Genomic DNA, 26456 nt, shown 5'->3' with positions numbered 1-26456 from the left:
AAAAACCAAAGCAACAACAAAAACCAGGGTGTCTCCTAAGATCTTGACAGATCCAGTCATGTATTTGAGTATGCTTTTTTTTAAACTATGCTAATAAATTTTTTTCAAAGTAATGGTACAGACAGAAGAGATCTGATGAAGCATAAATAAAGAAAAGGGCAGAATGAGAATTTTTAGTTGTTGGTGAGGAACTAGCTGAGAGATTTAATTGGTAGATGTCCATAATCCCCTAAAATGACATCAGAATTTGTCATAGACTATGCAGGAGGCCGAGCTGCATGACTGCCAAAATGCAGATCGTTTAGGTTTCTGTTGAAGAGAAACAAGTAGCTTGGATAATACTTACAATATCTTGACAACTATAATCTAATGTCCTTATAGCCCTTGCAACCATAATATAATGTAGAAAGAGGTGTGTCATAAGAGAGGTATACACAACATTCTATGGGAACACAGTCATTTGGGATGGGGGATGGGAATCCCACCATCATGGGCCAGTCCTTGAATTCCTACAAATCCTTTAAAGCTCAATGTAAATACACCTTTTGCCAAGGTGCTTCTCCTTTGCACCTTACATAATATTTTGCTTATACCTCTCATGAAGTTATTATGTATTATTTTCTATTATAATCATTTGAATATGTATCCTATCTCCTTACTAGACCATAAAATCTATGAGAATGGGAATTGTATCATATTTAAGTTTTGTATCTGCCACAGCAGTTAGCCTTTGTTTATTGACTGACTTTGTACATTACTTATACTTTAATAAATATTTGCTGTATTGAATTGAAAGGTGAATTGGGGTAGCATCATGGAGGGGTTTGAATGCTATGCTAATACTCAATCATTAACATTCAAAAAAGGAGTCTTTTCCTTCAAAGAAATTGCATTCTATGAGAGTACAATATATATACACAAGTAAATAGAAAATATATACAAAGTAGCTAAGGCAAGGAATCTGAACTTTATTTTGTAGGCAACAAAGAACCATTAAAGGATTTTTGAGTAAGGAAGTGGCATGATCTGTTCTATATCATTTCAGGTGCAAGATTCCTTAGTAAGGCTGATCTGATAAACTACTTGAAACAGAGATGTTAATGTCTGTTAAATGAATTATCCAGGGACATTGAAAAGTTGTTACATGTCCAGTCAGAGGCAAGATCTTACTGACTAGAAGGTAGCACTATATCTACAATGGTACACTTCCTCTTCACTGAATGCTAAAGGACAATTTATGGTGTTAAGCCAAAGGTATAGTAGGAATTTTAGTGACTGGATATTTAATCGAGGAAATATTTTGGGATCGGTGAAAAGTGAGTACATAGCCTGGGAAGCCTGTTTTGCCTACGCTTAGGACTGACCCTATGCACAGCACTGCAGCGGTTTTAATACAAGCACTGCTAGTTATCTGGGTGCCCTTAGGTACCCATTTAACCTCTCTGGGCTACAGTTTCCCCATATAGCAAATGAGGGGGTTGGACTCGATGCTCTTTACAATTCATTTCCATACTCGTTATTCTATGGTTTAACCAATAATGGGGATGGGAGGTTTTTTTTTTTAATATTACCATTTTAACAACGCAGTTTCTCCGGTTGCCACTAAGTGTAGGGTTGAAACTAATGGCTAATGGGCAAAAAAAATGAGAAGATACCATAAATGCAAAATAAATTAAGAAATCTTTGGACCGGAAGGATTTGACCGGCTACCACTCCTTTCGTCTCAGTAAATAAGTCAGAATCACATCCAGCAGAAGCTGCACCTAAGAGAGGGAAGAGCTACCCCTCGCCCTTCTCTGTCCAATTTAAGAGGGGGAAGCTCGAGAGAATTCCTCTGGCGGAACCTTTACCCTCCTGGCTGGAGGACCCGGGGGGGAGGCTGTCGGTGACGGGAAAGGGAGGCTTTAAACAGTTGCACCCAAGGAGCCTGGGAGGAGGGGGGCGCGGTGTAAGGGAGCTAAGCATTGTGGGGGTTGCCGGTAGTTTCGGCGGGTTCTGTTAAAATGGCGCCGCGGTTACGCGCTGTCCCTAACCATTAGGCGAGGGCCGGCCGCGGAGGGTGCCTGTAGACCCGAGTGGGTGGGCGGGGGAAGGGAGGCGAGTAGGTCGGCCAGGTGTGGGGGCGAACACAGCGGGGGAGCCCCCTGTGTGCGCCTTGGGGTGAAGAAGGGGTAGGAGTCAGGTGAAAGAGGAGGAGAGGGCGGGGGGCGGGGGGGTGGTGGTGGCGGTCGGCCCCCCCTCCCCGTGGGCGCGCGCTTCCACATCTCCCTCCCCCGCCCCACTCCAGCCCGGCGCGAGGATGGCGACTCCGGACCAGAAGTCCCCGAACGTTCTGCTGCAGAACCTGTGCTGCCGGATTCTGGGCAAGAGCGAAGGTAACGGCGCGGGAGGGGGGGAGCGCGTGCCTGAGGGAGGGGGGCGCGCGCGCTGGTGGAGGGAGGCTCCTCCGCCCCCTCCGTCCCTCCGTCCCCCCGCCCCGCTGCTGCAGAGGCCTGGGGCGGCCCCGAGCTGGGGCGGAGAGGCCCGGGCGCCCCTTGGCCCCAGCTGTCTCTGCTGCCGCTGGACCGGCCGTGGGGCGGAGGCGCAGGGAGGGGCCCGCCTGGCTGAGTCACTGTGCTTGGAGCTCACCCCGACCCCCTTCTCTTGTGTTTGGAAGGGGGTGAAGGTGGAGGCAGAGAATTTATCCCCCTTTTTGGGTGTGGGGGTGGGTGGGTCACGTAACCAGAGGAGGGCAAACTCCTCTGATTCTGGGAAACTTGGTGGGTGGGGTTGGATGGGTGCGTTCCCACAGCTGCGCAGGAGTGGCTTTTACGTGACAGCCACCCGTAACCAAAACATGGTCACATTGTTGGAGAGAGTGGAAGGTTTGCTCTTTTTTTTTTTCTCTCTCTCTTTTTCCCTTCTCCACCCCGGTAAAATTGAACTGGTTCAATGGCTCAGCCACTGGGTGAGGGACTGTGAAGAGGACCGAAGGATGAATGGGCCACGAAACTGCTTAGGACACTTCACACCATAGGTGGCCAGGGCTACTGAATTGTTTCGACTGTCACAATCACAATCACAAACATGAAACAAAAAACGATATAGCCACAATATTAAAAAAACAAAACTAAAGAAACCTCCCCCCTTCCCTTATTCTCTGTAAAGGCTGTTATAGATCTAGTGATGAAAATTGTAAGACAGACCCTAGTTAAATTCCAGTAAGGTTGGCTACCAGGTGGAGGAATCTTTTTTTTTTTTTTGCTTGGAGCAGCTCATGAAACGGTTTAGGTATGGAAGGCTTGTGATCTTCCTTCGAACTGGAGTTACCTACATTAATGAAATCTTAGATCCTTGGAAGTAATAAGAATAAGAAATTGGCTTTCACATAAGTGAATTTCCTGGCTAAATGAAATTTCCGCCAATTTGGCAGTGACGCTTTTAAAAATTCTACCATTTTTGATGATCTGGTATTTCTGTCCCTGCCGTCTTAAAAAGAGTATGCTGAGCAAAATTTAACGTTTTCCTAGTGACTTAAATCATCATTATGATAATTTATTACTGCAGTAGCTTATATTCTCAGGGGTTGTGGAAGAGTTCTGGGCCATTTGCCCCTAACAATAATACCTGGACTTTATAGATTTCAAAATCATTTTATATAATTGTCTCATTTGAGCTCAAACTGCTCTTTAAGGTTGGTTCTGTAGGTGTTATTAACCCCATGTTACAGATGAAGAAACAGTCCTACCAGGTTTAGGTGATTTGTCCCTAGTCAATAAGTGGTTTACTTGGAGTTAACACCTAGGTCTTAATAACTTCAAGTCCATCCTTTATCTCTTGTGCCCTTCTGCGCTATTAAACTGAATTTTTATAGTCTTTTTGCTTCCTTCTTACCATCATTGTCTATTTTTCACTGTTTTCAGTGTGTACCTTTCTTCAGGATTTCTGCTAATTTATTAATTTTGATTTATTGTTTTTAAACAACTATAGTCTGGCAAAATTAGCTAAATTTGTTAGAATTATTTTAATTTAGAATAAATGGGCCCTGAATAACAGCCTTAGAGACTCAGATATGAACACGTTGATAAAGTTTGTGCCTTTTAATTTTGTTGCTTAGGGGCCTTTTGTGCTTACTTCCAGGTTCTTTGCTGTGTTTTAGATAACTGAGGTTAAGTGAGGTGATATACTTACATTTTAATTTATGCTACTATGTGCTGATGGATTTTAATAGTATTTGCTGTTACATTCAACAGAGAAAAGGAATGATCAGTTGCTACATTTTGTTCAAAATATTTACATAGGTTTAGAGCTGGAATGACCTTAGAGATTGAGACCAATCCCCAGACTTTACAGATGGAGAAATGTAGTTGCAGAGGGATTTGCAAAGATGTGAGATGGCTTGCTAAAGATCACTTAAAGTGTCAGAACTTGAGATAGGAAACCAGGTCCTTTCTAGATCCAGCATTCATTCCAGTGCACTATATGGCCTCTGGTGGTGTAGATTTCATGGCATATTTAGATACAATTTATCTGAATCTTGGTTAAAATGTTTATCTAGTTAGACTTTTTTGTCTGTATTAGTCTATAGTAATCTTACTATAGTAATTACGGGTGTTTGTGTGATTGACATTTGAGTGGTATGTAACAAATATTTGATACCATCTTTTCACAACAGTGCCCTTTGTGAGGATTTGCTTTTGATGGAATAACAAAGGCATTCTAAATTATTTTTAAAGTGTGTGTATATTTATACATATGTTTTCAGGTCAACTTCTTTTATTTAGTATTTTATTTTCCCCCAGTTACATGTAAAAACAATTTTTTTAACATTTGTTTTTAAAACTTTGAGTTCCAAATTCTTTCCCTTCCTCCCTCCCCACTCTCCTATCCCTCTCATTGAGAAGGCAAGCAATTCGATATAGGTTATACATGTGTAGTCATGCAAGACATATCCATAATAGTCATGTTGTGAAAGAAAATATAGGCATAAAAAACTCAAGAAAAATTAAGAAAGTTAAAAAAAGTATGTTTCAATCTGTATTCAGACACCATCAGTTCTTTCTGTGGGGATGAATAGCATTTTTCATCATATATAAGTCCTTCAGAGTTGTTTTGTTTTTGCTTGTTTGTTGTTTGTGTTGCTGAGAATAGCTAATTCATTCACAGCTGATCATCTTACAATTTTGCTGTTATTTTGTACACAGTACATTTCACTTTCCATCAGCCCATTCAAGTCTTTCCAGGTTTTTCTGAGAGCATCCTGCTCATCATTTCTTATAGTATAATAGTATTCCATCATAATCACGTACCACAGCTTGTTTAGCCATTCCCCAATGGATGAGTATCACCTCAGTTTCTTACTCTTTGCCTTTAGAAAAAAGATACTATAAATATTATTGTGCATTTAGGTCCTTTTCCTTTTTGTTTTTTAATCTCTTTTGGGATACAGACCTAGTAGTAGTATTGCTAGGTCAAAGGGTATGCCTAGTTTTGTAGTCCTTTGAGCATAGTTCCAAATTGCTCTATAGAATGGTTCAATCAGCCCACAACTCCACCAACAGTTCATTAATGTCTCACTGTGCCCCATATTCCCTCCAACATTCATCATTTATCTGTCCTAGCTGATTTAATAGGTATGACGTAGTACCTCAGAATTGTTTTAATTTGCGTTTCTTCAGTAGTGAATTAGAGTATTTTTTTAATATAGTTATAGACAGCTTTGATTACTTCATCTGAAAACTGATCATGTTTTTGGATCTCTTATCAATTGGGGAATGGCTCATATTTTTATAAATTTGACTCGGTTCTCTATATGTTTGAGAAATGAGGCCTTTATCCCAGAAACTTGCTTCAAAATTTTTTTCACAGTTACTTGCTAACTGTATTTCCCTCCATCCTATTCCCTCCCCTTATTCTATTCTTTCTCTCTTTTCACCCTGTCCTTCCTCAAAAGTGTTTTGTTTCTGACTACCCTCTCCCCCACTCTACCTCCCTTCTATCACCCCTCCTCCCCAGTGCTCTTATCCCCTTCCCTCCTACTTTTCTGTATGGTAAGGTAGATTTCTATGCCCAATTGAGTGTGTGTATTGTTCCCTATTTGACACAATTTTGATGAGGGTAAGGTTCACTCACTTCTCACTTCCCACTTCACCTCCCTGTAAAAGCTGTTCCCCTCCACTGTAAAAGCTTTTTCTTGCCTCTTTTACGTGAGAAAATTTACCCCATTCTACTCCCTTTCTCTTTCTTCCAGTACATTCCTCTGTCACCCCTTAATTTTACTGTTTAGATATCATCCCTTCATATTCAACACCCTTCATATTCACACCTGTGCCCTTGGTCTATATATACTCCTTTTAACTAACCTAATAATGAGAAAATTTGTACATCATATGAGTTACAAATGTCATCTTTCCATGTAGGGATGTAAACAGTTTAACCTTATTAAGTCCCTTATGATTTCCCTTTCCTGTTTAACTTTTTATGCTTCTCTTGAATCTTGTATTTTTACGTCAGGTTTTCTATTCAGCTCTGGCCTTTTCATCAGGAATGCTTGAAAGTCCTCTTTCTCATTGAATGTCAATTTTCCCACCTAAAGAATTATGCACAGTTTTGCTGGGTAGGTGATTCTTGGTTGTAATCCTAGCTCCTTTGCCCTCTGGAATATATTCCAAGCCCTGTGGTCCTGTAATGTAGAAGCAGTTAAATCTTGTGTTATCTTGACTGTGGCTCCATGATGGTTGAGGTGTTTCTTTCTGACTGCTTGCAATAGTTTCTACTTGACCTTGGAACTCTGGAATTTGGCTATAATATTCCTAGGTGTTTTCCTTTTGGGATCTCTTTCAGGAGATTCTTTTGTTTTCTGTTTGACCCTTTGGTTCTAGAATATCAAGGCAAGTTTTTCTTGGTAATTTCCTGAAAGATGATGTCTAGGTTCTAGGGTCATGGTTTTCAGGTAGTCCAATAATTTTAAAATTATCTCTATTGGATCTATTTTCCAGGTCAGTTGTTTTTCCAATGAGATATTTCACATTATCTTTTATTTTTTCATTCTTTCGGTTTTGTTTTATTGTTTCTTGATTTCTCATAAACTCATTAACTTCCATTTGCTCCATTCTAATTTTTAATGAATTATTTTCTTCAGTGATCTTTTGGACTTCCTTTTCCATTTGGCTAATTCTGCTTTTGAAAGCATTCTTCTCCTCATTGGCTTTTAGACCTCTTTTTTTCTATTTCGGTTAATCTATTTTTTTAAGGTATTATTTTCTTCAGTATTTTTTTGGTTCTCCTTTAGCTAGCTGTTGACTCATTTTTGATGATTTTCTTGCATCGCTTTCATTTTTCTTCCCAATTTTTCTTCTTCTTCTCTTACTTGATTTTCAGAATCCTTTTTGAGCTCTTCCATGGCCTGAGACCAATTCATATTTTTTCTTGGAGGCTTTGGATATAGGAGCTTTGACTTTGTTGTCTTCTTCTGAGTGTATGTTTTGATCTTCCTTGTAATCATAGTAACTTTCTATAGTTTTTCTGTTGTTTGCTCATTTCCCCAGCCTATTATTTGACTTTTAACTCTTTGTTAAAGTGGGGCTCTGCTTCCAGGGTGGAGAATGTACTGTCTCAAGCTTCAGAGTCTTTGTGCAGCTGTTTTCAGAGATATTTCTAGGGGCCTATAATTTTTCAGTTCTTCCAAGGTGGTATGATCTAAGAAGAGGTGTTTACTACTCCCTTGACCTGTGCTGTGGTTTGTGAGTAACCACAAGCACACTTTTCTGCCTTGGAACTGTGAGGAAGGTTCTCCCCACCACCATGGCCTCAAGCTTTGCTATGCTAGTGCTCCTTTTCACCCTGGGACTGCCATCCAGGATTGCCACCTAGGACTGTGAATTGGATCTGAGTATGGGCAAAGCAACTGAGTCCTGCCTCAGTGCTAGTAAAGAGACCCCTGTGATATTCTTCTGACCCCTTTACAGACTGTGGCCATAAGTAGCTGCTGCTGCTGATTTGCCTCACTCCTAAGGCTTGTTCCTTGTTTGCTGTGGCCTAGGCTGTGCTGGCAAGACCTGTGCTGGACTGTGCACCACTCACACCCTGGTGCAATAGACCTTTCCTGCTGACCTTGTAAACTCTCTTTGATGTCTGTGAGCTGAGAAGTCTGGAAACTGCCACTGCTGTCAGTGATTCAGTTGCCCTAAGGCCTGCTCTAGGTTTGCTGGGACCTGGTCTGCACTGGTGTGACCTGCTCTGAATTGTACTCCATTCTTACCGTGGTGCAACATGCCTTTATGGTGACTTTCCAAGTTGTCTTGGGTTGGAAATTTGTTTCACTGTGGTTTTTTTGTTTTGATTCTGCTGTTCTAGAATTTAAGAGTCCTTTTTTAAAGTATTTTGGAGGGAGCTCAGGCAAGTCTCTGCCTTTACTTTGCCATCTTTGCTCCACCTTTCTCTAAAGTATATTTGTAAACTACTATAACTGACTTCATGGGTCCTTCCAAAACAAAGTTTTTTTTTTTGTGGTACTTGTGCCTCATAATGTAAAGAGTGAGTTATGCCACTGTTTACCAGCTTTTTAAACTTTGACATACCTATGGACTTGATGAGATATGTGTGACATACACGGATAAAGTCAGCCTGTATATTCTCTTGCCATTTAGGGGTTGTGCGAGTGAGTACTGAGTTGTATGAGTGAGTCACACAGCGAGTTCTGTGAGAGTACACAGGAGTGTGTACATATACACACTTATATACATGCACATATATATTTATCGGTACCTTCGAGGACATTTTCTTTTGTGACTTTGTAGGAGTTCTGTTTCTTTACTTTCTCATCTGGAAAATGAGAGATGGATTAGTTTTTCTGGCTATTAAATTCATTGATCAATTTATCATGTTACTGGGCATTTGCAGTGTGTAAGCTATGCTTTAGTGCTGTAGCAGTGTAAAAGTACACTTTTACAAAACAGTGTAACATGCAGCTCTTGTCCTTAAGCAGTTTATAGTCTAAGCAGATAAAGCATAAACATTTGAATAACAATAGTAAAGAGAAGAGTTCAGTTCAACAATATAAAAAGGAACATTTGATTAATTTCCAAAGTAACTCATAGACTGTTCTGTAGGAGATGAGAAAACTGAGCTAAAATGGATTAAGATGCCTTCATGGGAAAGGGTAGAGGGTGGGGAGTAAATTTGATTGCATCTTGAAAGATGGAATAAAATGAATGGATGAGATGGAAGGTAGCAACTTACAGGTGGGAAAAGTAGTATGAATGAAAGTTTGGAGGTAGAAAAGCCCAGGATGTGCTAGAAGACAGTAGATTAATTTAGTTAGAATGGAGGGTTTGGGAAAATGAAGAGTAGGCATTAAGAATAGAAAGGTGTTTTTTGGGGACAGATTTTGGAGAGTCTCAGAGTCTCCAGACTAAGGAGTTTTGACTTTATTCTTGTAGACATTGAAGAGCTATATGTATATGCATGTTTGTATGTACACTTATGCAGTAAATCCTGTACTATATATGAAGCCCATTTGGGCGTGAGTTCTAGGTAGTCCTGTGTTTCAAATAGTGAATGTTAGCTTTTGAATGCCAGAAACCTTAAATCAGGCCTGCACAACATTCATGGGTAGTATGTTGTGCAGGCATGTTTTACATCCTCTACATTTTTTGTAGGCCGTCCTAAATCCTTTCGCAGGCTGCAAGCCGCATGTGGGCCAGATGTTGTGTAGGCCTGCCTTAAATATTTAACTTCTTAAATGAAAATTTTTCTATAATACTTTCCTGCCTTAAGCAAAGTATGAAATTTAACCTTTTCATGATGGTTAAGAGACATAATGAATGTGAGTTATGATATTATACATCCAAATAGTGGACTGTTGAGTTAAATGGGTACTGATCCTATTATAGGCTTTGGAACTTAATTTCTTGAAAAATTTCTTATCAATTTGCCTTTAGGTCATTTACCTCTTCTTTTAAAGGAAGACTAAACAAGTATGTATAACTTTATAACCTCTTGGATAGTATAATGTAGTTTGCCTTTCTGAAAAATTAATGAATCAAATGGTAGAAGTTGTCTTCTCTCAAAAGCTTTTCTTTTCCTCTAGAAAATAGTCATTGATAACTGTAACTGTTATTGTAGTTTGATTTATCAACATCATTCAGAATATTATTTATGATTTGGCTTTTGTGACATTGCTTTCTCCACCTGTCTGTACCTACTCAATCTCTTTTGCTAGATCATCATTCATCTCCTATCTTTCAGTGCTTTGGGGCTTTTTACTCCATTTGTAATGTCATCAGGTTTATAAGTTCAGCTATTATCTCATCTGAAGATGATTCCTACATCTATAATCTAGGCCAAATCTCTTTCCTCCAGCATTGGCAGTGGCTTCTGGCACTGTTCCATTGGCATCTCAAACTCATCATGTCCAAATGGAACATCATCTTTTGCTCTTCTCACCTTTCCTGCAATTAAATGCATTCTCCTAAACCTCCCTTTTTCTGGGTGGGGTACCACCATTCTTCTCTTTGTACACATTCACTACCTTGGAATCATCCTCCATACTTCCATTGCCTTTGTTACTGAGTAACCAATCACTTGCCAAGTCTTGTTGATTTTATCTCTACAAGAACTTTGAGTCCTTCCTCTTCTTTCCACTTATGTGTCCATTATCCTAGTGGTCTCTATTCCATTTTCCACACAATTGCCGAATTATTATTCTTAACTTACAGATCAGACCATGCCACTTTGATGTTCAAAAATCTCCAATAGCACCTTGTAGCCTCTAAGATAAAATACCAACACCTGGTCTGGCATTTAAAGCCTTCCACAAATAGGCTGACATCTATCTTTCCCACCATACTTCATATGAATTCCTGGGCATGCATTCTGTGTTTCAGACCAGCTGGCCTATTAGGTATTCCCAGTTCTTGACCTTCTGAAACCCACTTGGGATCTCATCTCCTCTGATAATTTCTTCTTCAAGGCTCAGTCCATATGCCATCCATGGGAAGCCTTTTCTGGTTCCCCTCCCTCACTTCTTAGTTCTCCTTGTCTTTATTTATCTTGTATTTATTCATTTGTGTACTTGTTTTATATTCCCAGTATTATGTAAGGTCCTTAAGGTCAGAGTCTATTTTGATTTTTCCCTTTTATTCTCTGCTCCTAGGATCTGTCTTATTCACAATAGGTGCTTAACAAATGTTTGTTGAATTGAATTAAAATAAGGTGTGCTAGGATCTGTTTGTTTTTTATTTGTCTAGGCAATGGGGTTAAGTGACTTGCCCAGGGTCACACAGCTAGTCAGTGTCAGGTGTCTGAGGCCAGATTTGAATTCAGGTCCTCCTGACTCCAGGGCAGGTGCTCTACTCACTGTCACCTAGCTGCCCCTAGGATGTCTTTCACTGCAATTAGAAAATGATGACATTTCTGAAACATGGCACCATAATTTTTTCCAAGCCCTCCTAAATATTTGACTTTGAATAGAGTTACTAGCACAAACGACATTAAAAATAGCATCTCTAATGCAATAACAAATTTGACAGTACTGTACAGTGGATCATTTTTCTTGTGAAATCTCTTCTGCTATATTTATGTTCTTGATAATGCCCTTGTTCATTGATTGAATCAGTGACGTAATGTTGGCAGACAGGAAGATGGTAAAAGTATGCTTTGATTTCTAAGTAAAGCTCTTTAATTGTTTAGCAAATAGATGGGCTGTTTTGCTCTCAATAGCATCTGTGTGTCAGTATGAAGTACTCATTGGCTATAAAGTAGCTCTTTAGCACAGGAGGTGCAGTTCAATCAATTTACATTTTAGTATCCCAAAAGAGCCTAAATATACCATGTTGACAGCGTATCTCTTAGCTCATTTTATTCTTACGCTGACATTGTGAACTAGGCAAGGGAAGTTGTGATATCCCCATTTGACGGTTAAGGAAACTGAGACACGAAAGAGTTATAACTTGCTTATAGTCACAGCTGTGCAGTGGTAGAGAAAACAGGCTTAGAACCTAGCTTAGGCTTTTCTAACTCCTTTTCCTTCTTGTTTCATCAGGGCACACTGCCTGCCTTTCTGGAAGGTGTAGAGTCATAACTAGTTTTTCTGGTTATTTTGAGGGAGACATTCAGAAGAGACAGGACTCTGGAGTTCAGTGATAAGAAAAAGAGAACATGAAGTGTTTACTGGGTGTAATTAATTCAATGAGTAAATGATATACATAATTTTTAAAAATTTTATACCTCCAATACCTCATGTAGTGCTTTGTACATAGTAGGTTCTTAATAAATACTTCTTGAAAGGATGAATGAGTGATCAGTATATTGGATACTCTGTTAGGCACTATTTGGAATATGGCTTGAGAAGATATGTAGGTTGAAATGTTGTGAGTGGAGAAGTTGGGCCTTGAGACTTAAAGCATTTAGTATTTTTAGCACTTGTTGAATAAGGGAGTGCATAGGGATTTATTTAATATCGACCTTTTTAATCTATCATTTGACATTGGTGTAAGATATCAGTCATTGAAAATTACAAGATTTTGTGGTTTAAAATCCCATTTTAATGTTATGAGTATAACATTACAAATTGGAGGAGTGAGGGAAGAGGGAGAGTCCTTTCTGTGGGACAGACTTACAAGAAGATCATATTGGTACTTGAGTATCAAAGTGTAAGATGTACTGTTTTGCTGATTTCTTTTAAGGTTTCAGTCTAATAATTATAAAATATGAATCCTTCCTCAGAATGATGATGATATATAGTTTTTAAAAGTTTGCAAAACACTTTACATGTTATTTCATTTGAGCCTTATGAAAACTCTGTAGTTATTGTCCACATTTTACAGATGAGTGTACTGAATTAGACAGGTTAAGGGACTTGCCTGTGTTCACAGAGCAAATAAGTGTTCGAGGTTGGATTTGAATCAAGGGTTTCCTGATTCCAAGTTGAGCTCTTACCCACTATACCCCAGAGGGCAGGGATTTGATAGGGAGATACCTGACTGAACTGGACTAGCAAACTGGATTGAATTGAGTAGCTGAGTTATACAGTCTTCTAAATTAATCTTAATTTTTTTTTTCAGACATCTTAAGACCTATGTCAGACTGTAATGACCTCCCCCCTTCCACCAATTTTTTTCCTATTTTATGGTCAAGTCTCATTTCCCCATCCTACACACCCTTAGACATTCAGTTTTGTGCTGTTACCTGGCATCCCAGAATCACCCATTCTACCCAGGCCTTCCCTTTCCTCTCTTCCAAAATTTGTCATACTTTTCTTCTCTTTTGGTTTTTCTGTCCACGCTACCCCTTCTTTGCATGTAGGTAAGCAATCCAGTAGGGTCTTGTGATTATTTGATTAAAGCAGTACGTAAAGAGTCACTGATCTTTAATTGTGAAAGAATGCAGATCTCTAATTAGAGCGATGTTTGTGGGAAATATTAATCCATTTCCTTTTCTACATGATGTTCAGTTAGTGAATAGGATATGTTCCAAGTAACATGTTTAGTTGTCAGAAATTTAATTACAGAGGTAGAAATAAAGTGGAAGAGGCCTAAAGATGTGTTTAAGAACATTTGAAAAATAATTACATCGCAAAAATAGCATAAATATTAAACACTAGCATCAAATGAGAAGAAAGGTGGCATAATATATAGAATGCTAACCTTGGAATTGGAGTACCTGTGTTCAAGCCTTCCTTCTATGACATATAGTCATTGTATGACCAGGGACAGATTGCTTGATCTTTCACTACCTCAGGTAAATCTATTAAAACAGTAACTTAGAGTTGAATTGTTCATCTGTAGATAAATGTAGAGAGTTTCCACACTGAGAATTTCCTTTATTAACTCAATCACATGTCTAATGCAACCCCTACTCCCCAGTCCAAAACATAAAATATGCTAGAAATGTGAAATACACATTTCATACAAAATGTGAGTTTTAATGTTTAGCATTGTATGAAAACAATTATTCATAAAAGATAAGACAATTCATCTGTATGTAGACTGTTGCTCTGCTTGTCAGGGATGCTAGCCAATGGGCCAGAAGTTACATGAGAAGCAGATGGTGCCAGTTGTGACTCTTTTCCTTTCTCTTTTTGCTCTAGTAAACCCACCTCCTTGGGTGGTGTTTGAAAGAAATAGGTTACAGCCCTGTGCCTGTTGGAGGAGGGAGAGGGATTAGAAGACAGAAGAAGGAAATACTCTTCTGTTTCCTCAAGGCTGTCAGCCATCAGAGATGCTTTTGATTTGTGTTATTCCTCATGGCCATGGTGATGTTTAGTTGATGTCACTTAATTTTCATTATGCCAAAAATGTTAAGCAGTGCAGTTTTTTCTTTAATGTCACCAAACTTTCTGCCTTTTTTTTTTTAAAGGCAGTTGGGGTTAAGTGACTTGCCCAGAGTCACACAGCTAGTAAGTGTCAAGTGTTTGGTCTGAGGCTAGATTTCAACTAAGGTCCTCCTGACTTCAGGGCCAGTGCTCTATCCACTGCGCCACCTATCTGCCCCCAAACTTTTGTTATAGTCCAGTGTTTAGTTATTTTTTCTTAAGTAAACCAATTGAAATGGTAAGTTTTCCAACTTTATGCTTAAGAAATTCATGAATATGGCTATCATGTAAAAGTTGTTCTGGAGTGCAGTTTAGATAAAATAATGGTCTTCTGAGAGGCTGCAGGATTGAATGGGAAGGGTGCTAAGCCCTAATTTGAAAAGAGAGAATCCAGGTGAGTCAGGAACAAGATCTAGAAGCAAAGAAGTCAAAGATAGTGGGGGTCAGAGAGCTGGTTGGGAAACATGAGCAAGGGCCATCTGGATGGTGGGAAACATGGAGCAAAAGTGAAAAGCTAAGTGTAGGAGAGTCACTGATAGTGGATCTCAGGATTGCTCTGCTGTTGTTAATGGTCTTATCAGTGCCTGCTGTTTTATGTTCAAATATATCCCCTCCTACTAGTGTCTCTGGGTGTACAACAGGTTGTAGGCTGCTATCATTACATTTAGGACACTTTTTAAATTGCTTTCTTGAAGCTACTATATAATTTTTAATTATTGGATTACTTTTTAATACTACTTTTGTAGGTGCCTTAAAAAGCTTTTTATTTCGTGAAGTTCACTGTCTAATGTGATATGTAGGTATTGCATTTATTAAGAGCTTACTGTATGTAAACACTGTATGTCAGGCACTGTGCAGTGTTGAGGACACAAATATATGAAAAAAAAAAGACTGTCCCTATCATCAAGGAACTTACACTCTAATGGGAAAAGATAAAACATGAAAAGGGAGCAGTGGTGGTTGTGGTAAAGGTGCTTAGGGGCAAGGCTACTTACTGGTAAGGAAGAAGAGAATCTTAGATAGTGAAGAGCGGACATAGCAGTGAAGTAAGCATGGTCTGTGTGCCTCATGAAATGGTAATCAGCTCAAGGATTTACCCATCAGTCAGAGGGCCACAGGATAGAGGCATTTATCTTTTGTATGAGAAGGCTGCTGGAGGAGAGAAGTCTGGAGAGTGCAGCCAGGAGCTGATGAGTCACATGAAGGCTACTTATACTAGTTCCTCATAATTTTTTCCCATCAATTAGAGTTCAGTTGAAAATGTGAAATATTTGAGTCATGACTCATGTGAGTGTAATTACACATATCTACAATTATCTTTTTTAATGAAGTTAATATTTTTAGACAGATTTTGCTTTTTATCATCAGTATAAAATATGCATTACACAGCTGGTTTTTTATACTTTCATATATCTATGGGTCTTTTTCATTTGCTTCAAACATTTTTTACCTAGCCAAGTTCTTTTTTCTACTTTGTAGGCAAAAGGATGTGTTTACCTACAGCCAAGTTAACCCAGCATTTAATGGAAATATATTTCCATGAAAATGTATTGGGTTAGCAAGAAAATGTTTTCTTTTTCCTATCAGGCCTACTGTTTGGACTTTTTTAGATCCAATCTTCACTAATTTGACAGATCTGTACTTGAATAAGTATAATACAATATATTACTGCACTTGAAGTTTCATTTAGTTATATTTATAAGGACCTCTTGTCATTTTTACTTTTCTTCCCCCTTATTATCTTCTAAGAATGAAGTAATTCAATTTTTTAGTTCCTCTGTGAGGTCTTTATTAATTCTTTTTCCACCCTCCCCTGTTAATAGCATACTTCCAAATTACTTTGTATTTACCTTATATATACACTTTGATTTTATATGTACTTATTTTCTTTGGTAGAAAGTAAGTTGCATGTGGGCAGAGACTAGTTATTTTTTTCCTCCCAGGTGCATAGCACCTGGCACATAGTAGTTACTTTATAAATACTTATTAATTTAAAAAATTATACATATTGCTTTGATATCTCAACTTTCTTAATAACTATTGTGTTTTTCCCCAAAGGAACCATAGGATTCTGAATACGTGAGTAGGACAACATGAAGCAACAGACTTGTTTTGCCATTTAAATAAACATGGCAAAAAAAAAACCCCAACAACAAAAAACTGAATGACTAACAATTCTAGAGGTATATAGACTAGAAAATTTAAATGGAATCTCGTATACTAAGTCACAAGGCAAGTTCATGCAGAAAAATGGACATTTTGAAATTTTTTTATTGCTATCTTTTGTTTTTATGTCAGCTGCATTTTTCAGCATATTCTTTCCCATCTCTCTCCTAGAGAGCCATCCCTTATAACAAAGAATTTTTAAAAAGGGAGCAAAGAGAATTCAGCAAAACTAACAGATTGAAAATGTCACATGCAGCATTCCATGCAGTCTCTTCTCCTTACACTGCCTTCCTATCTCCTTCCCTTCTACAAAGAAGTACAAAGAAGTTACCTTTTCCTATCTTCTTTGGGGCCAAACTTATTCATTATGATTTCACATTATTGTTTCAGTTCTTTTATTGTTATTCTTTCCCTTTGTGTTGCTATAGTCATCGCATATAATGATTTTTTAGTTTTGTTTCACTTTGCCTTCTTGTTTGTGTGTCTTCTCATACTTTGCTGTATTTATATTCTTCTTTTCTTATAGCACAGTAATATTCCTTTGCATTTACAACTTGTTTAGCTCAAGAGAGAGGGACAAAAAGGTAGAAACCACTCCTATAGATGAGCAAATTGGTACCATTCAAAAAAATCGAAGTTATGTATAATAGCAGAAGTAAGTGGCAGAAAAGCATGTGGAAAGTAATGACTCCTAATTTTCATCCTGGGCCACACTTATCCCAATGCAGGCTACTTGACTACTAACACTGACTGAATGAAATTGGAGACAATAAACTCTAGTCCTTCAGTTTGAGATAGGAGATCACCATCATCTCAACTCCACTGAGATGGAAGTCATTATCTCTGCCAATATGCCATTCAGACACCTGGACACTGTCACCTTATCTACTGATACAACCTAAGGAACCCTGGGCTTTGCCACCAACCCTGAAACTGAACGCTTAGGAACAGTGTTTCCAACATCTCTGCAACTGACCTTTTGTTTATGCTGAATACCCCAACTAAGAGTGAGAGTTCCTACAGGGGCAGCTAGGTGGCACAATGGATAGAGCACAAGCCCTGAAGTCAGAAGGACCTGAGTTCAAATCTGGCCTCAGACCAAACACTTGACACTTACTAGCTGTGTGACCCTGGGCAAGTCACTTAACCCCAACTGCCTCCCCAAAAAAAAGAAAAAGAAAAAGTAAGAGTTCCTTGAAAGTAAAGGCAGTCTCACTTTGTCCACATATATCCAAAGCACTTAGCATAGTACTTGGTCCATAGATCATAAATGTTTAATAAGGACTTAATTCATCCAACCTGAAATGTTTGGAAAGCTGAATATTATATAAATTGAACACTAGGATGTGGTGTCTCTGACTCAGATGCAAACTGTGACTAGTCTGTGTTCCTCTGAATTATTTGAAAAACTACACTGGTGGTGTTCTTACTACACACCTACACACACACACACACACACACTCACTGTCTCTCTCTCTCTCACAATCTTTCTCTGTCATAATCTCTCTTATATCCCTTCCCCATTTCAGTCAATCAATCAAACAGCATGAGGAAAGACAGAGGCAGAAAATAACATTATGTTTATGATGGCAACAAAGAAACTGTCCTAAATAAAGAATTTCTGTTGCAAAATAATGAAAATTAAGAAAATAGGTAAATGGGATAAGATTGCATAAAGCTTTTAAAACCAAAGATCTGGTTTAACCAATAGAGAACCTCCTCAAAAGTGTTTGCTTCTGATTACCCCCTCCCCCAATCTGCCTTCCCTTTTATTATTCGCCACCTCTCTTATTCCCTTTCCCCCTATTTTCCTGTAGGGTAAGATAGATTTCCATACCTAACTGAGTGTGTATGTTATTCCCTCCTTAAGCCAAATCCAATGAGAGTAAGATTCATTCATTCCCTCTCATCTCCCCTTTCCTCCCCTCCATTGTAAAAGCTTTTTTTTTTGCCTCTTTTATGTGAGATAATTTACCCTATTCTGTCTCTTCCTTTCTCCTTCTCCCAGTACAATCCTCTCCACTCCTTAATTTTATTTTTTACATATCATCCCTTCATATTCAACTCACCCTGTGCCCTCTATATATATTCCCTCTAACTTAATACTGAGAAAGGTCTTATGAGTCACAAATATTATCTTTCTATGTAGGAATGTAAACAATTCAACTTTAATACGACCCTTATGATTTCTCTTTCCTTTTTACCTTTTCATGCTTCTCTTGAGTCTTGTATTTGAAAGTCAGGTTTTCCATTCAGCTCTGGTCTTTTCATCAAGAATGCTTGAAAGTCCTCCATTTCACTGAATGTCCATTTTTTTCCCCTGAGAGATTATACTTAGTTTTTCTGGGCAGGTGATTCTTGGTTGTAGTCCTATCTCCTTTGACCTCCAGAATATTATATTCTAAACCCTCTGATTCCTTAATGTAGAAGCTGCTAAATCTTGTGTTCTTCTGATTGTGTTTCCATAATACTTGAATTGTTTCTTTTTGGCTGCTTGCAATATTTTCTCCATGACCTGGGAACTCTGAAATTTGGCTATAATATTCCTAGGAATTTTCCTTTTGGGATCTCTTTTGGGGGGTGATTGGTGGATTCTTTCAATTTCTGTTTTATCCTCTGGTTCTAGAATATCAGAGCAGTTTTCCTTGATAATTTCTTGAAAGATGTTGTCTGGGCTTTTTGCTTATGTTTCAAGCCAATTACTTGAGTTTTAAACTCTTTGTTAAGGTAGGGGGTCTGCTTCCAGTGGGGAGAATATAATGTCCCCAGCTTTGGGGGTTTTATGCAGCTGTTTTCAAAGGTACTTATAGGGGCCTGTAAATTTTCAGTTCTTCCAAGGTGGTATGGTCAAGGGTGAGGTGTTTACTCCTTTCCTGGCCCATCCTTTGGTCTGTGAGTAACCACAAGCACTCTTTTCTGCCTTAGATCTGTGAGGAGGAGTCCTTCTCCATCACTGCCACAAGCTCCACCATGCCAGTTCTCTTCCTCACCCCAGGACCACCACCGAGAACTGTGACCCAGGTCCAAACAAGGGCAAAGCAAGAGAATCCTGCCTCAGCACCAGCAAAGAGATTCCTGCAATCCCCCTCTGATCAATTCTCCCACCATCTGTGTGCTGACAGCTCTGGAAGCAGCCGCTGCTCTTGGACTGTGCTGGGACTGGGGCTGGGACTGACCTTCTCTCACTGAGGTCCAACAGACCTTTCTTACTGACTTTCTAAGTTGTCTTTGGTGTTTGTGGGTTGAGAAATCTGGAAACTGCCCCTTTCCAATCAACCGTCCAGGTTGTCTTGGGCTGGAAGTTTGTTTGACTCTGTCTTTTTGTGGGTTCTGCTGCTCTAGAATTTGTTTAGAGCCTTTTTTTACAAGAATTTGGAAGAGTTTGGGGGGAGAGCTCAAGCAACTTACTGCTTTTACTCTGCCCTCTTGGCTCCTCTGTGTAGTGTATTATTAACCTTTGATCTCCCCATCATTATTTCCCCCCACTTGCCATGAATTCACTTCCTTGGGTCCATGCCCTCACACTCTTGTGGGTGTCATTTGCCCCTGGGAGCTCTGATTCCCCCTTACTTACTATTATTTCTTACGTTATGTCTTTCAGTTTTTATGCCTTGAGTTTTTCTAGGAGACCTGTATATAATCCTTATCTTCTCTCTGTGCATCCTGTCTTCAAAGATCAATATGTTTTGATTGTATGGAGATCGTCTTCTTTTAATATTATTGTTTTTTGCTTTTCGTCTTTTTGATCTTTACTTCTCTGTATTTGCATTCCCAGTCAGTTATTCTCTCTTTTGTTTCTTAGGTGATTCCAGTTTTTCGATTCAGGCCATAAATTCTGTTTTCACAGTTCTTATTTTTCTTTTAAACCATTTACAATCAGGAATATCCTGTTCTAGCATCTCTTTGGCATCCACAGGGTCCTTCTCATCAAGTGTTAATTAATTTTCATTTGTTCTGCAATATTTGTTTGCAGCTGTGTGTACTTCCTCAGCTAATCTGGAGGCCATATTCCCTTCTGTGTTAATATGTTTTCTGTCTATCAGCGTATATTCAAGGTTTTTAATTGGATTTCCTCCCTCTTGGGATCTTTGGTAATTTTAGTCTTTTTTTAAATTTCATATTCCCTTATTGCTCACTTTCTGACTCTAATGGTGGTTTCCTAAGGTGCTAGACCTCAAAGCCATCTCAGATTGCTCCTAGGTCTTAATCTCTTTCCTGAGTGACTTCTAGTGGGTTAAAACTGGCCCCACTCATATGCTAGCCTCTTTCCTAGCTGTGGCCCCCTTAGAAGCCTTGTATTTGACTCCCTCGCTCAAGTCTGTCTCTATCCTAATCCATTTTCTACTTCTACTACATTGATTTTCTTATAAAGTAGTATGTTGGATCATGTAACACAACTGCTCCAATGGTTCCCTATTACCTTTAAGATAAAATATAGACTGTTGTCATTTAAAGCTCTTCTTAGTCTGGTCCCTTCCTGTCTTTCTAGTCTTATTTCCTGTTACTGCATTTCATACATCCCATGGTTTAGCCAGTTTAAGGGTTTTTCAAGGATAATTTTGGCTACATGTGATTTTTGTCTTACATCTCATGCTGCCTTTTGAATTTAGACTCTTGGTTTAAAATATAATTTCACTGTATCTAAATGTAATGCCAAACTAATTTACTTATAATGGGACTCAAAAATAAGATCAGCTAATGCTTATTCAGTAAATACTAGTAATTCAACAAATATTTCTGTTCTCTGAGACAGTAGACCTAGTTACCTAAAGCATTTAGATCACTGATTTCATAGAGAAATATTGTGTCTATTCAGGAAACTTTTAGTTTTCTTCAAATAGATTAATTATATATATATTTTCTCTTTCAGCTGATGCAGCCCAACAATTTCAATATGCAGTTCGAGTTATTGGTAGCAACTTTGCCCCAACAGTCGAAAGAGATGAATTTCTAGTGGCTGAAAAAATCAAGAAAGAACGTATGTATTTTTATTAATTTTTGGTATTTATTAGATTGCCAGATGCTTCTAAAGCAGTAAGTTTACTTTTTTCATGTGTTAGTAATCAATTAGTCTTCCCAAGTGAATTTTAATTATAAATCTTGTTAGGGTAGCCAGGTGGCACAACGGATAGAGCACCGGCCCTGGAGTCAAGAGGACCTGAGCTCAAATCTGTCTGGCCTCAGACTTACTAGCTGTGTGACCCTGGGCAAGTAACTTAGCCCTGATTACCTCCCCCCCCCCAAAAAAAAATCTTGTTAAAAATAGAACCAACAAGTTATTTGTAATTAAAATAATGTGAGATACTTTTTTTCAGTTATTACTATATTCAGTAATTTAAGTTTATTTTTAAAATATCTTAAGTATGCAGTGTGCTGCTACCATGATGTTCCAGGTGACATAAAATACCAAATGACCTGTTCCAAGGGTACATTATTCTTGTGTAGTAGTAGACCTAACATAAATGCCAGTGAAAACACTTATACACTTTTAAGGATTGAAGTTAAATCTATCATCTACAACTATAAATTATATTTTTAATGAATTCTGGTTGAAGAGTTAACCAACTAAGGGAAAAATTGAATCTTAAAGGAGTCTAGGTATTTATATAGTAAATGATTGCTAAAAGGCAAGAAGGAAACATGCACTTATTAAGTGCCTACTATATGCTAGGTGCTGTGATAAGCACTTTATAAATACCATATCAGTTTATCCCAACTCTTAAAAGGTAGGTGCTGTTATTCCCCTCATTTTATAGTTGAGGCATATAGGCATACAGAGGTTAAGTGACTTGCTCAGAGTAACACAGTTAGTAACTGCTTGAGGCTGGATTTGAACTTGGGTCTTCCTGACTCTAGGCCCAGCACTCTGTCCACTGTGCCACCTAGCTGCCTTCCATTTAGTTATAAAAATGGAAAATGCAGTGAAAAACTTGGAAAAATTTGATTCTTAATGTATTTTTTATGATTTATATTGTGTGGTAGTGCTTTATAGCGTCAGTTTACTGTGACATAAGAGCTACAGAAAATCAGTACATTGATATCTCCTACAATTCACGTTCATGAGTAGGTGTGTTATTAGTGGAATACTTGTCAAAGAAAAGGTAATTTCTATATCTTTGCCCATTAACGAAATATATGCTTTCCATAAGTGTTTAGATATTTGGTTCTAATTTACCTGGGCTTTAGGAGAACCTGGATACCAGGAATATTATACTTTCATGGTCCTCTCCTCTCTCCACCCCACTCCTCCTCCCCAGTGACCAAGCTAGCTGAATTAAGGACATATCACAATATCTAAGGCTATTGTTTGTGATATTAAAAGCCTTGATTTAAATGAATGAAATGAGTTTCCTCTATTAGGAGCTCTTCTTTCTCCATATTAATTGTAAATTTTCATGCTATTTTTTTGAATTGCCACTATGGTTCCTCAGAGCAGTATGGCAGGATTGTGAGAAAATTTGGTGAGAAAGAGTTTGACTCTTGGTGACAGAGCTCTTTGATACCCAGCTATTGGGGTAGTGAATTGGATTAGAGCCACTGGCCACTCGATCAGTAGCAAATATCTCCATAAATAAATGTTTCCCCAATCCAGGTATATAGTGCAATAGATAGGCAGTGGGGACATGTGAAAGCTTGAAAGTTGACTACAGTTGTTATGGATTTAGAAAACAAGAGCTACTGATTTATCTGTTACTGAGTCACATTTTTGATAATATTTAAGTACATGTATTGTATGAAGGACCAAGGTAAAGAAATAAATACTAAGCCCTTGTTCTGTTGTGTATCTAGTAAGGATGAATTATTACTTCTAGATTGGATGATAATAAGCATTAAAAAGGCATTTTAATCTCTTCCCTTGTCTTCAGGTAGCAATTCAGAAAAATGACATATTGAGCACTTCAATAATATGCAAGATAATTATGAGCAACTAGTGTCCTTTACAAATGTATATTCCAGGGATTTGTAGCTCACATAGTACAATACATGTTGAAGTACAGCTGAAATAAACATTTGACTGACATCAAGATTAACTTTATGGAAAGAGAAGTTATCTAGCTGCTGCATTTCCTGTACATTCATACTTACATACTCTTGTAGTTTTTATTTGGTCTCATAAATAAAATTTGAAATATGTATTTTTGGCTTTCCTTTACTGAACTGTGAATTAGAAATCGTTTATCTGTAGTGATGAAGAGCTCAAAATTTGAGGTGATAACCTCTTCTATTCTTGGAAAGTTTTGAGTCATTAAGTTTTTGATGTTTATTTATAATCTGCTTTCCTGTAGCTAGTGTTGTTGAAAGTAACACAGAGTAAGTCTTGTCCACATGACAACCTGTTGAATGTTAGTGTTTGATATGCATAGGTAATAGAGAATACTGGGGTTGCAGTCATAAAGAATGGGCTTTAATTCCACCCCTGAGGCACATGTGATCTTGGGCAGGTCACTTAACCTCTCTGTGTATAAAGCAACTCCCTAGGATTCCTCTACTAATTAATAGGTGGTGGTAATCTTTGTTGCTGGAGGGAATTCACACACAAAATCATGAGTGAAATGTTACCTTCGCATATTTGATAGTTATTGTTATTTGGCATTAATATAAATGCCAAGGGAGAAGCTTTATGGCATAGTGTATATATAGAATGAGTCTGAGGATTGGGAAGATGTGGTTTTAAGTCTTACCTCCCTCTTTTACATACTGACTGTGACTCTGGACAGGGTGCTTCAGTTAACCTCTTAGGTACACACAGGCAACTTTGTAGGACTTTAAAGTTTTGTAACATTTTCTGATTTGAATCAATGGAATTTCCTCAGTAGAAGTTCTCTACATGAATAAAATTACAGCTATGGATTGTTTAAAAAAAAAAGCAAGTTGTTTAAAAGAATCACATGCAACAGAAAGTATAAGTTTTTATTTTCTCCTAAATTAGGAAATATAGTGTATTTCATCTTAAGGCTGTTTAACAAGTTCCAGACTAATCTGAGTAATGTTACTGTCATTTCTTAAATATCAATATGGTTTAAAATTTTTCCTATTTAGCAGTAAATTACTGCTATATTCTAGCCATGCAACAAGCACATTACCTATTTTGTGCATTATTTTCAGTATGTTGCCATAGTCATATGTTTTAAAGATAAAGATAGTAAAGATAGCTAAAATAATATTAAAAGCTGATTTGATTAAAAATTAATTTTCTAGTTTAAAAGTTTTAAATCAGTTTTGTTACTTTTTTGTGTAAAATGTATTAATATAGTTTTAACTTCATCACCATGAAATAGGGCATATAGCTTTTAATCTGTGGATTTGCAAGACTATATATGTATATGCTGATTTAGAGTCTTTAAAGTATCTTCCTTTTCCTGACCTTGTGAAATAAGTAGTTGAAGCATGGTCTTTTTACAGAAGAGGAAACTGAAGTTCAGAGAGGTTTAATTGCCCTTTGTTAATATCAGTAAGACACCAAAGCCCTGGATTCTTTCTATTAAACCATTAAGCTGATAATTTTTAGTTGAATTCTTCAATATAGAGCCTTCTTTTCTGACCACTCCTTAATCTTCTTTGCTAGATCCTCATCTAGTTTTCTTCTGCTAACAGGGATGAAGTGTTTCCCAACGCTCTGATGTGGGCCTTTTTCTCTATATGCTATTTGCTTGGTGACCTCATCAGCTCTGTGGATTCAGTTTTCATCTTTATGCAGATGATTTCTCAGATCTAAATGTCCATCTCTAACCTGACTCTTGATCTCTAGTCTTGCATCTCCAACTGCCTCTTGGACATCTTAAACTGGAAGTCCCATTGATTATCTTAAATACAACATGTCTAAAACTGAACTTGTTATCTTTTCCCCTAAACCCTCTCCTCTTCTTAACTTTCCTGTCATTGTCAAGGGCATTACCACCATCCCAGTCACCCAGGCTTTTAACTTAGTTGTGTCCTAAACTCTTTACTCTCTCACATACCTAAGCTGTTGCTGAGTTCTGTGGATTCTGCCTTTGCAACATTTCTTGTATATACCCCTTTCTTCTGCCACTATACCCTGCTACTGTTACTGTTCTTATACTGTTATTGCTGCCAAATCTCCTTTTGTTTAAAAATATTTATTTATCTTTTGTTGTTATATTACCTAATTTCCCTTGTATATCTCTGTCTCCCGGAGAGCCATCCCGTGTAACAAAGACTTCTAAAAAACAAATAAACAAAAATAAAAGATGAAGAGGGAGAAAATCAGCATAACTGATTAATACATTAAAAAAAATCTTAACAATATAGACAGTGTTCTACTACATAGATCATTCTAATTCTGTAAAGATATGTGTTTGGGGATGTCTTCTCATATGTAGTCTGTAGGCCTATGCTTGCTTTTTGTCATTTTGCAGCATTCATTTTCAATTGTTTTGTGGTTTTTTCTGTTTATATTGTGGTAGTTACTGTGTATTTTGTGATCTTGGCTGTGCTAACTTCATTTTGAATTAATGCATTTAAATCTTGCCATGCTTCTCTCTATTCATCATATTTGTTGTTTCTTATAGCATTGAAATATTCTATTAAATGTACTATATTCATGACTTGTTTAACAATTCATTAATAGATAAGCATCTATCTACTTTGTTTCTAGTTCTTTATTACCGCAAAAAGTTCTGCTATGAATATTTTGGGGTGTGTATGTATGTATACATATACTTATATATTTATAATCATATATTCATATACTATAATTTATATAACATCTTAGAAAATATATAATAAGTAAGTATATAATATAATATTTTGTAATTATATATAGATATATGTATATTACATGTGTATACACACACACACACACACACACACACACACACAGAGAAAACAAAGATGTAAAAAATAGCCAGGTTATTTGAAGTATATGTAGAGGAGACAAGTTATTCTGGAGGCAGTACAGTTGTGATATGAAGGAGGGGAAAGATACTAGAATTGTTAAAAAGAATATTGGACCACCAGAATAGTGATAGTGGCAGCA

At 37.7% G+C, this 26456-nt stretch overlaps 1 protein-coding gene across 1 annotated transcript in view; it reads left to right on the top strand.

Annotated features, from left to right (window-relative positions):
• Nucleotides 1-1977: 1977 nt before the first annotated feature.
• TUBGCP3 (tubulin gamma complex component 3) overlaps nt 1978-26456 on the top strand; it is a 135541-nt gene continuing 111062 nt past the window's right edge. Inside the window, exons 1-2 of the mRNA XM_020965160.2 lie at nt 1978-2375; nt 21330-21437. Of these exons, the coding sequence (XP_020820819.1) occupies nt 2300-2375; nt 21330-21437 (184 nt within the window). The 5' untranslated portion in view covers nt 1978-2299. The remainder of the gene's footprint in view (nt 2376-21329; nt 21438-26456) is intronic.

This window comes from Phascolarctos cinereus, unplaced genomic scaffold (assembly GCF_003287225.1).
Source record: "Phascolarctos cinereus isolate Bilbo 61053 unplaced genomic scaffold, phaCin_HiC Scaffold_7;HRSCAF=346, whole genome shotgun sequence".
Classification (NCBI taxonomy): domain Eukaryota; kingdom Metazoa; phylum Chordata; class Mammalia; order Diprotodontia; family Phascolarctidae; genus Phascolarctos; species Phascolarctos cinereus.
The sequence above is the reverse complement of the archived record's forward strand: the minus strand, read 5'-3'. Positions and strand labels throughout refer to the sequence as shown.